Source organism: Heterodontus francisci, chromosome 15, assembly GCF_036365525.1.
Source record: "Heterodontus francisci isolate sHetFra1 chromosome 15, sHetFra1.hap1, whole genome shotgun sequence".
NCBI classification, from domain to species: Eukaryota; Metazoa; Chordata; class Chondrichthyes; order Heterodontiformes; family Heterodontidae; genus Heterodontus; species Heterodontus francisci.
This window is the reverse complement of record NC_090385.1, coordinates 19,380,518-19,392,941: the sequence shown is the minus strand read 5'-3', so window position 1 is coordinate 19,392,941 and position 12,424 is coordinate 19,380,518. Positions and strand designations below refer to the sequence as shown.

The 12,424-nt window shown below is 40.0% G+C and overlaps 1 protein-coding gene across 2 annotated transcripts in view; it reads left to right on the top strand.

Moving 5' to 3' along the window:
* The window catches only part of rxfp2l (relaxin family peptide receptor 2, like), a 100,902-nt gene that overhangs the window by 61,621 nt on the left and 26,857 nt on the right, over positions 1-12,424 (top strand). Inside the window, exons 8-12 of one of the 2 annotated variants that reach the window (XM_068047207.1) lie at positions 694-765; positions 3,325-3,393; positions 4,731-4,802; positions 6,042-6,113; positions 9,852-9,923. In XM_068047207.1, the coding sequence (XP_067903308.1) occupies positions 694-765; positions 3,325-3,393; positions 4,731-4,802; positions 6,042-6,113; positions 9,852-9,923 (357 nt within the window). The remainder of the gene's footprint in view (positions 1-693; positions 766-3,324; positions 3,394-4,730; positions 4,803-6,041; positions 6,114-9,851; positions 9,924-12,424) is intronic. The other variant, XM_068047208.1, reaches the window with a different exon arrangement.

Below are 12,424 nucleotides of genomic sequence, written 5' to 3'. Positions count from 1 at the left end.
GTAGCTATTTGTCATAAGACAACATGCCCTCCTCTCACATCTGGTTTATCAGGGATTCCATGAACAACTCTCACCATAATGGGAACATATACACCCCTCACAGCTAGACTATAAGTTCAAAAAAACTTATACCAACTATGAGGCCTTATGTCCTTTCCAACTAGGATACCATATCTGACGGTTGCATATCACAAGACTGTATTTTAACCAGTTTCACTATTTTATAGATTTGGAGCTGATGTTTAACACATTCTACCTCCCACCAAGTTGCATTGAAATGTATATGCATTCTGCCAAAAGAACATCTAAGACACAGATGCACACCCAGTCACTTGGTTACCAGGACTTAGATACATACCCTTCTCATAGTCTACATGGTATCGCTAAGGCTCCAAATTTAAATGTTGCCACCTATTATGATAACAGGATCCCCACAATGATATTGTTCAAATGTAAAAGAACAGCAATCTTGATTACATGTGATACGTTTTTTTAAAGGCACAGCCAGTTCTGATCTTGTAGTAACTAAAATTGTCCCAATTCTGGTTACTGCTGGTTACAGATTCCATCAGCCACCCCATTCCTAATGCTGGCTTTGATATATGGTATGTGCACCAGAGTGCTGCATTTGTAAAGAACTATGAATATTTAAGAGATCAGTCACCCACTAATCCAATTCTTCTTCTATTCCAGCATTGTGGACAACAACTTGATAAAAAGTATCACACAAAAGACCTTTGCAGGCCTGAATTCTCTCTTCTTCCTGTAAGTAGTCAATGATTGACACATCTTTGACTTATTGCTAAGGTTTTGCTCATTACTGAGCAAAGCGGTAGTGCTATGAATCCCAGTCACAAGCGAGAAGTTGGTAATCCTTTCTTTGTTGAGAATGGACAGAATTCTTGACACTGGATTATATAGCTTTCATGGCAGTTAGGTGCCACTGAGTTTTGCAATACATGGAGTTGTACAATGTGAACTGGTGCTTTTCTACTAGTAATGATTTAATTGAGGTTGAGCTTGACACAGGAACCAGCAGTTTCCAATAGCATCATAATAGATAGAAAACTGGGGTGTTTCTTTTGAATAGTCTCATTGGTGGTCAAATTACATGTTGAACTGTTAGAATCATAGGTGTCGATATTAATGGTGAGGCAAGGGGAGGAGGAAACAGTTTTGCAAAAAAAGGGTTTCCTTCAGGTCCTGCAGAATTAAACATTTTTGGAATCCGTTTCCCAGCCACAGCCACAGCCATCTAGATTGAGAGGCAGACTGGCTGGCTGGGAGGCCAGTGACACCAGGCCGCAGCTGGGAAGCATAGAAGAGAGATGAGGGGCTGAAATTTCTTGCCCCCATGGTGACAGCATGGCGGAGGCAGCACTGGGGTCAGGAAAATAGGGGGGGATCTGTGTCGGGATGGCTCCCTGATGCATTCCTGCCACTGGGGAAGTTTCCTAGGGGCAGTCTGGAAAGCAGATCACCTGCCCGCTGTACAGCAGCAGGGTAGGCAATTTGAGGCGCCCTTACTTCTGAGGCCTGCTTCAGCAGAGCACACCTCTCCTGGCGGGGCTGCCAAGGCTCTAGAACTTCTGGCCCTGTGAGTGAGTAATAATTCTGTATGGTATGGAAAGAGCAATTTACAACCAATGGATTAATTTTGAAGTGCAGTCGCTACTCCATAGACAGACACATCAGCCAATTTGTGCACGACAAGATTACGTAAATAACAAATGAATGACAGTTGATCTGTTTTGGTGCCATTGGTTGAAGCAGGAATGTTTGCTAGGGTAACTGCTGTTCTTCAAATAGAGTCATGGTATTACAGAAGCAAAATATTGCAGATGTTGAAAATCTGAAAGAAAAACAGAAATTGCTAAAAATACTCAGTAAGTCTAGCAGCATCTGTGGAGAGAGAAACAGAGTTAACGTTTCAGGTCAATGACCTTTCATCATGGAATTATATCAACCTTAGCAGAGAGATAAGGCTCACATTTAATAGCCAAAAACAAAGACACCCTCGACAATGTCCTCAATGTTAAATGAAAATGTCAACCTACATTTTGTGCCCATAGTGAGGCTTGAATCCACAACCTTTCAATTGAAAAGTAAGACAGTTACCAAGTTAGTCAAACTGTTACTTGGAGTAATAATTCTGCCGACTGTATAGGAAAGAGAGTAATAGTCTTGTGCATTATGAAAAGAGGAGTAATAATGCTCCAAATTATGGAATGAAAGGGGGTAATAATGCTGTACACTCTGGAAGGGATTGGACGAATAAATCTGTACAACACAAAAGGAGGGTCTGCAATAATCCTGCAGTCTGCAGAATAAGAGGAGCAATATTCTTACTGATCACAGAAAGAAAAGGATCAATAATCATGCATACTATTCAAGGAGAAGGAATAATATTCCAGCATATCACTGAAGGGGATAAGTATAGTGCATAGTGTGGGGAGTAGTGAGTTAAAATGGGGAGGATGGGATCAGATAGGGTCCTAGACCATCCACCCACAGGAGATCTACTACTATTTGCAATGTTACATTTCCCTCAAATAAACTGCCATTTGAACATCTTTCAGAACGCCCTTTTAACTGGAATGAATAGCAATTATTTAACCTTGAGGCTGATCTTTTTCTCTAAGAGGTGGAAAGATTTACATTTTTTGTAACATCGACAAAAACTGAAGTTATGTTTAAATATATAAATAAATATTTGCATTAGCACACATTCTCAAGCCTCTTTTCTGCCATCTTTCCTTGTCGGGTACAGCAACCCGCTCACTTAGGTCTAATGTGCATGTCACTACCACATTCCACCTAAGATAGGTGAATCAGACTGCATAGAGTAAATTGTTGGTAGCGATTTTTAAAAAGTCAAATTTTAAATTTAGTTTTCTTCTATTACTTTCACATTCTGTCTCTTTTTTCTCTCTCTTAATCCAATCTTTCTTTCCCTCCCTTTACTTCTCTTTGTGTACCTGATTTGACTCTAATTTACCCTCTTTTCAGTCTTTCCTCTGTTTCCTTCTCAATCATTAAACCTTATTGGTTAAGGAAATATGCTGTTAGTTCCTCCGTTCACCAAAGTGCCAGATGCCAGTCAGCTGAAGTCTGTGCATACTGTGCCATTATTAGCTCACACTTTCAGCAAATTCCAGGGCAAAACATTTTTGAGCTGCAGAGTGCAGGAGAAAGTCTAATAATGGCACATGCCGCAAGATGCCCCGCTCCAGCAAAATCTGGCCTAATGTTTCAACTCAACACAGTTCAGTTTTTAAGTACAAAACATGTTAATGAAAAAAATTGTCCTTTTTCTTTCTTTAGCTATATGATGAACAATTCATTGGATCATATTCCCAACATCTGTACCATACTCCCAGGACTGAATTGGCTGTAAGTATGAGAATACATAGCAATGCCTTATAAAACATTTAATACTGTTTGAAATCTGACTGAACCACATGCAGATAATGAGAGGCTATGTATGGACTGTGGAGGATCTACTGTCTTGCTCTCATCAACACTGTCCGTGTTTGGGCACCGTTCATGTTAAACTGTCCTCATCATTTCCTTAAAAAGCACAATGAGATAAGACATGGGGTGGGCCATTTGAACTACCAGTGCATGATGCCATTTATTAAATGTCGGATTATTCCACCCACATTAATGAAATCTTGATTTTGGCTATGGGTAGAAGCTTCTCTGTGGATTTGTGTTTTCTGTAATTTCTTATTGATAGAGAATTGGAAGGAAGCTTCGACTTTGATGGGCCCTGGAACATCATAGCTGTTGGTGGTACAGGACACTGCGGCAGCTGACTGAAGTCTGTGCCTTCTTTCTCTTCATTCATATATGAGCTATCAGGGTGAACAGAGGAAGAAAACTCACAGGAAAAAAAGAAGGAACATAAGAATAGGAATAGGCCTTTCAGCCCCTTGAGCCTACTCCGCTAATCAACTAGATCATGACTGATTTTTATTATAACTCCATCTACCCATCTTGGTTCCATAATCCTTAATACCCTTGCTTATCAAAAATCTATCAATCTCAGTTGTGAAATTTTCAATTGACCTAGCCTCAACAAATTTTTTGGGGACTGAGTTCCAGATTTCCATTATCCTGACACAATGAATGACCTAGCTCTATTTTTAAGGTTATGCCCCCTAGGGGAAAAGAAAATCATACTTAAGATCAGTCAGCAATTCACTGTGCAGGTCTTAACCCATGCTCTGCTGATCTATGACATGATATAATGGAGATTCCAAGTGCTGCACCAATGTGACATTCATTTCCACAAAGCATGAGCCAAGAAAGAGGTCAATGAAGGCATTCAAATAGTTCAATGGGTATATGCCTCCCCCAGGAAGTTTCCAAGTTTTTGTTCCCTAGTCTTTGTTGAGTTTTCTATGCATTGATCTATAATGGAAAGTGTGCGTGTGCATGTATGTGTATGCACATGTAACACACCACATAGTTGCATAGCTTTCTGATACTCTTTCAGATCACATATGAAAAAACCTATATGAACAATGTTGAGGGTTTCCAGTGCTCATAGACCTTCAACCTAAATATGATTTAGTGCTTTTAGGAGATGAAAGGAAAAAATTAAGAGAAAAATTAAATGGGATGTAGAAAAGAAACAGAGGATGGCATCAAATTGAATTTTTTGACATGCTTTGCCTTTGCACTGCACACCTACTAACCTTCGCACTTTGCTTCAATTGAAACAGGGATTTAGAAGGGAATAATCTTGTGTCAGTTGAGAAGAAAACATTTCAGACATGCAGCAAGATTACTGTTCTGTGAGTATGTCCATGGAGCCAGACCTCTTTATTAAGTCCTTGGGAAGATTTTCGTCCCGGTTTTCAGGCAGGAACAGGGTGACAGTGAGTCAAAAACACCACAGCACTTAACCACCCCATTCCCATTCCTGCTGACATACGGTCCATTGCAATTTCAGAGTGGGCCAGTAAACAGGTGAGCTACGCTCACACCAGAAACAGGAAGGAGCCTACTTAAATATGCAAGTCATAGTCCTATGTTGAATGAGGGAATCTGAAGCAACTTTAATATCCCATGGGACTCGATGAACACTCTCCACACTTCACTCTGGAACTGAGCAACTGAACCAGTAGCTCTTAAAGGAGCCTCTCTGAAAATGGGGCAAAAAATGCTGTTATCGACCACAGTCAGTTCTTCCATAATCCTCCCCTCCATGTACCACTTCTGACTCAGCTAGAGTCCATTGATAAACTATCTGTCAGCAGTCATTCAGCTTTGGCAGCTCACCACGAATATTCCAGTGAGCCTTTACCATGCAATTTGGTCAGGCCTCTCACCAATTCAATTGTGCGAGAGACAGACTTGCAACACTACTGCCCACTCAATGGAATCATCTATTTGAAAACTTACTCTTTTAAGTCACTATGCGTTCTCTCAACCCCAACTCCTGACTCCTCCTTGGTCATAAACTCACAGGCATCGTCAATGTCTCCTGTTCTTCATGCGTTATTCCATCCCCTTTTTAAAATTAGCTTTTAAAAAAACCCATCCTCAATTACATTTTACTATGCAGTATTCTATCTTCTTCCAATTTTTCTCTGAAGTCTTTGACTGCCAGCCCACTGTTGCACTTGAGAACTTGAGGAGTTTGGCTACTGCCTGCTCTAAATAATCCAGTTCCTCTTTTGTACATCTATTACCAAATTAAAAATTATTAATAACTCTCAACCATTTTCAAGAGCTTTTGTTTTAACATTTACTCCATCTAGAATCTATGAGGGTGAAATATGTGTTCGATGGTAGCACAAAATGGGCGATAGTGAATTCGTAGCCTGTTTTGGTACAGTCTTTGTAAAAATATTGGTCTTCAATGATGATGCAAAATGGGTCCATTGTACAACCTGCTTGATTTTTATTTCCATTAATTTTCTTCTCATTGAAGTTAATGGAAATGAGATTTGCACTGGGTGTAAAATGAACCCATTTAGCGTTATCACTGATTATTTTTTGTTCCAATCAGAATATTTTCTTTCTTATAGGATTCTCCGCAACAATAAAATCAGATATATGAAAGAAGATACATTCTCAACAATGCCGCACATGATAGAGCTGTAAGTGTCTCTTTGCCTAAACCTTTCGACTATAATTTCTCAAACTTTTTCATTTTAACAATCCACATGTACCCAATTAAAATGCTAAAAGATGATTTTCCTCTACCCCACTCCCAAAATATGGATAAAATGAAGAAAAGAAGACATTAAGCCTTTTGAACAGCAATGCACATGAACATCCTTTATAGCTTTTCTTCTATCTGCACCTGTGTCTGAAGAGGGTGCAGCAATGTGAATTACATGCAAATAATTGTCAGAGATTTTGCACCCAAATTTCCTGTAAGAGTGCAAGATCCTGTTCCAAGGCAAACATAACCCATAAAAGCCTGACAACAGTTAATTCCTCAGCTGCTGTCTGACACAACAGGCTAGTATTAAGATAATTATTTATACTTTTTCAAATAAAAATATTGGTTTTGTGCTTCAGAATTTATTGCAGACTGACTTTTAACTTAGTGCCAGAGGCTGTATTCAGTACTTTGCTCCCTACCCACCTTTTTGTGATATGGCTTGCTTGGGTGCAGATGACAGGAAACAACCATATGCCCCCTTTGATAGTTGCTAAAGCCATTCACTTGGCCCTCTTCTGAGCCACTAACAACAGTTTCTCAGTCACAGAGTAGGTATCTGTCCCCCATCGACCATATCACTGCTTTGTGCTACTTCAATTTTTTTTTTTAATTTCACGATCAAACCATCTCACTCTTCCTAATCCCATAATATCGTTCTTCATGCCTAGACGTGTTTTACCTGTTCTTGCAGATGGTGATCCCCTCCTAGCAGCTCCCTCCAAGGCAGACTGCAGTGGTATCTGGATTCTTCGGGGTGCTCCAACCATCACAGCTATGCCATAACATCACAAACCCATTCAGAAACTTTGAATAAATATCAAGACCACAGACATGCAATTCACAGCTTCTGGCATGCAAATGATAATCTTAAAGCTCAGCATTCTTCATCGGAAACTGTCCAGATAATAATCCTGACCTGTTAACTGCAAACAAAATTCCTTCTGGTCTTGCATTGGGCTATAGCTGCACCTGCCCTTTAATGATACCAGTGCCTTTAAGGCTTAGGAAGCATCTCAGCTTCCTTCTCCTTGTGGCTGCAGCCAATAGTACACCTCCAGATGTGATCATATGTAGCCTTCTTTATTTTAATTAGGCCCAAGAGCAAGTTTGGTTGCTGATCTCTGGATCTACTTCTGATGTGCTCTGCACTAATTGCTGTTGCACATTGCCAGCAAAGAAAGATCACTTTCTAATATTCAAAGGATTAAAACTCCACCTCTCCCCACCCCCATTCTCTTTGAACTCTCCATAACATTATTCAGTTAAACAGTTCATTTGGAAAATGGGAAGAAAAGTAATTTTCACAATCTGACCTTGATAATGTAAATTCTGATCTATACCTTTGAGTATTTAATACTGACCTACTAGCTGTTAGAATTTTAAAATCCTCTCCACTGGTAGCTCAGCATTTAAGATTGTGAACAGGAATGGCCCAGGTTTAATCCCTAGGTCTATGCTGATACAGTCTTTTGCCATCCCAATTATGGGGTTACTACAACTTCCAGTCAGGAGGGGGAATGTTGGCTACAATTCCCTATTTTGCTACCAAGCAACCTGTGCTGAAAATGAGGATGTGTAAATGTTTCCTCAAGACAGGATCATAGGCTGTGCTCCCCAAACCACTACCCCCACTCCGCTCCCCATCATCTCATGATATAATAGTATCCCAAGATGCAATCAGGGCAATTGAATCAGGAGCTAGAAGTGCAAGGCTGGAAAGTTACACATTTCAGCATTTGCCTGGATGACATTTCAGAAATAGTGTGTATCTTCCCAAACGTCATTTTAGATGGTTGGAAATTTGCGTGCCTCTCATACATTAAGTTCAGAGAGTGCAAAGTCTGTGAGTTACATCGAATAACTGGGCCTGTACACAAAGGATTGTTAATTGGGCAAGGTGCCAGAGAAATGGAAGGGGGGGTTTACCATCAACGGAGGAAGTGGTGGAGGGGAGAGGAAAATATTTTAAAATGCAGAGAAAGTAAAATCAGATTTGCCATAAGTTCGCCAGTCTCGTTTAGCTGCTTAATAAAATGGGAGCCATTAAGAAGGCAAATGGAATTTTGGGGTTCAAATCGAGAGACATTGATAAGCAAAGTGAAGAAATCATGTCTGTACAAAACAATGGTTAGGCCATATCTAGAATGCTGTGTGAAGTTTTGGATTCCTCAATCTTGGAGAAATAGAATATCGCTAGAGATTGTGGAATACATATTTACTGGAATGAAACCAGAATGAGGGGTCTGAGATATGAGAAAAGACTAGGACCAAAGTGCCTCGGGACATTTTATTATATTAAAGGCACTATATAAATATAAGTTGTTGTTCTAGGACCAGGGTTGTATTCTCTCAAGTTGAACAGAATGAGGGGGGATTTTGATGGGTGTTCAGAATGATAAAAGGAGTGAACAAAAATATCATTTATATTGTTTGGCTGGTAAATCAAACATAAAAGGCCATGATCTCAACTTAAAGCACTAGGTACATACGGGAGTGGATTAGAAGGAACTTTCTTCTTGCAAAGAGTTTTGAGATGTGGATTGCTTTGGCCCATGTAGTAACCTCATTTTTTTTCTCCTCTTTTCAATCTTGATAGGCTCCTGCACTATGGACTTAGCTTTAGGTTATTGGCTATTCCATTTCATTTCTCTGATATTTCGGTCTCCCATTGGCACTGAGTTCCAGACAGTGATATAATTTATCATTCTTACCCTTGTGTTGAAGTGTACCTTCTCAAATTGTGATTTACATAATGTTGCAGGCTGAGTGGATCCTTGATGTGCTGCTATTGAAAATCTAAATTTTTTTGTTTGTAGACCCCACTTCTTACCTGCTTTCCTGAAACTCATGGCACCAACTAGATACCCAGCAAACCCAGTCCATTTCCTTCCCTACTTACTACAACTATTGTATCGCTTCTGAATCTCCACCATCTGGCGATTGGCACCACCCTACCTGAAAATGCAATAATATCAGGCCTTAATTAACAAGGTGGGAAGAGTGCACTTTTTATTCTAGTCCCACTTCTCCACAGCTCACAACATATATTTTAAATGTTCCCACTTACTGATAGTCAATCATATACTCTATTTTTTCCAGAATAGAACACACTAACCAGGTTTCTTTAATGAACAACAAAATTATCAGTTTACTATGAAACAAGCCTTAACCAGTAATGAAGTAATGCATCAACACACAGATTGAAATTTTAGAGTCCCCTTTTTACCTTAACCCCTCACACTCTCTCTCACACACGCACACACATACATACACTGGTTAGCCTGAAAAATAAAAGGGATTTTTTTGGTTCAGAGCTCTGTCACAGACAAAAAAAATCAATCTCTAAGTCTATAGCCAGCTATGCTCATAGTTTAAAGATGTTTCCCCTTCTGTCTCTAAATTAGTCGTCAGGTAATTGGCATGCCCAACATCCTCTTGCTAATGTTTCTCTTGAATTAGCTGCTGTAAATGGGCTGACTCACTTAAATTTTCTTCAGAGCCTCACCAGGCCTCCTCCCTGGCTGGCTCTTTAGGGCAGGTGTCACTGAAGCACCCAGGTGGGCATGATGCACCCATCCCAGCCATACAAATGATTGAAAATATGGGGTCCATGCGTTTAGTGCAGTACTGCTTTTTTCACAGGGTTTGTATGTTCTGTGTTTTTAAGGGACTTGTCTTTGAATCAACTTCAAGAATTGCCTTCCTCGTTATTCAAAAACTTTGGACAACTCCAACAGCTGTAAGTTATTGAATTTCTCAATGTTTACTCCTTTTCTGATAATCAGTCATATTTTGATCGCTTCCCTTCTTGAGATGAAAAAGCATGGAGCAAGAATAGGTCATTCAACCCAGCAAACTTGTTGCTTTCACAGATCCTGCACCATTTACTCTATTAAGTAATCTATCTCAGTACTTTTGCAGAATTTCTCCCTAACATCCCCCCCCCCCCACCCCTTCCCAAAGGTAATTAAGCAAACCTCCAAAATATCTACCGAAATTCCCATTATTCATCCTGGACCAGTTGTTCTCCACAGATGGCAGATCTTTGGTTCCAGTAGCAAAAGGATTATCATGTTCCAAGAAGAATTTTGTGGCCTCTGTCCGTACTTACCCTACAGCTTCCAATCCCATTCCAAATATAGCCTCTTACTGATGCCACATACAGACTCAGAAAACATATGAATACCTCCCTAAATTAAAATTAAAACAATGCATTTGTAGCACGTAGATGTAACCTGCTACAGAACAATGGTGTTGCTTCACTGATTGTGTTACAGTGACTTCCTTTGTGTTTCAACTCAGACAGTGAATTGCAGGTTATAGGAACTGGTATCAACTAAAATGACAAAATGCTGCACATTAGCCTCTGCAGCTAATGTTGGAGGAAAGGTGGTGGGAGTATGCATGAATGTTGTTTGTGGATGGCAGCAAGCCAGGGATGAATAATAGAGATGAAAAGATGGATGGATATTCAGCAGTTTTGCTTGATTACTCTTGGATTCAATTATTTATGCAGAACGTTCCCTCGGGGAATTAAGTGGCTGGATGAAGTCCATAATAGGATAGATTTTACTAGGTCTGGAGGAAACATAGGTTTCTCTGGAGGATGAGTAAAATGGGCTGAACAGCCTCTCATCTGTCTGTTATATTTGTGTCTGTGGAAAGGGGTCAAATCATCTTTTCTCATTCAGATTCAATGATTGAGAAAAAGAGAAAGAGGAAGAGAGGGAAGTATGAGAGGGAGAGGAAAAAAAAGGAAAAGCAAAGGGTTTGAGAAAAGTAGTTGCAAATTTCCTTGGCTCAGTTTGATTATCTGAGTAAGAACAAAGCAGGAAAAGCATCCGAAGGAATTTATTCACATAGATGAAATATATGAAAAATATGTAGGAAAAAAAGTGCCATGCACATGGTAAATCACAATCTGGGAGCACTAGCCTGGCAGGTCTACAAAAATCAACATCAATAACATGAATATCACACACTCCTTTGCATCCCACACATACACCATAATTTAAGTAGGTATTTTATTTTTATGCAATAGTAGTACTGTCAGTTGACTGGTTGCAAGATCACACATGCCTTATATCAATTTTGATCAGAGGGTCTGGAAGGAGAAATGTGATCTGCAGTCTGGCAGACCTGCATGGTAGCCAGGTTTGCTGACGACACAGACATAGGCAGCATTGTTTTATGAGGAGAGATTGAGGAAATTGGGCCTGTAGTCTCCAGAGTTTCAAAGAATGAGAAGTGATCTCATTGAAACAGCATGTGACAGGGTTGATTTAGGATTCTTCCTCTGGCTAGTGAGTCTAGAACCAGGGGACAGAGTCTCAGGATAAGGGGTAGGCCATTTAAGACTGAGATGGGGAGGAATTTCTTCACTCAGAGGATGGTGAATCTTTGGAAATCTCTACCCCAGAGGGCTGTGGAAGCTCAATCATTGAGCATATTCAAGACAGAAATCGATAGATATCTGGATACTAATGACACAAGAGATGTGAGGATAGTGCGGGAAAGTGCCGTTGAGTTAATCAACCATGATCTAATTGAATGGTGGAGTAGGCTCGATGGGATGAATGGCCTACTCTTGCTCCTATGTTTCTATGTTGCTATGTTCCTGCAAAGAGATATTAACAGATTAAATGGGCAAAACAGTGGTTAATGGATTTCAATGTAGGCAAATGTGAGGTCATCCCCATTGGACCTAAAAAGGATAGAACAGAGTACTTTCTAAAATGGTGAAAAGCTAGAAACAGTGGAGATCCAAAGAGACATGGGGATCCAGGTACACCGGTCATTAAAATGCCATGAACAGGTACAGAAAATAATCAAGAAAGCTGATGGAATGCTAGCCTTTATATCTAGATGACTAGAATATAAGAGGGTAGAGGTTATACTATAGCTATACAAAGCCCTGGTTAGACCATGCCTGGAGCACTGTGAGCAGTTCTGGGCACCACACCTTAGGAACGTTATTTTGGCCTTGGAGAGAGTGCAGTGTAGATTTACCAAGTGATACCTGGACCCCAAGGGTTAAATTGCGAAAAGAGATTACACAAACTATGGTTATATTCCCTGGTATTTAGAAGATTGAAGGGTGATTTGGTCAAAGTTTTCAAGATATTAAGGGAAATAGGGTAGATTGGGAGAAACTATTTCTGCTAGTTGGGAAATTTAGGACTAGGGGCAAAGTCTAAAACTTCAAGCCAGATCTTTCAGGAGTGAAGTTAGGAAACACGT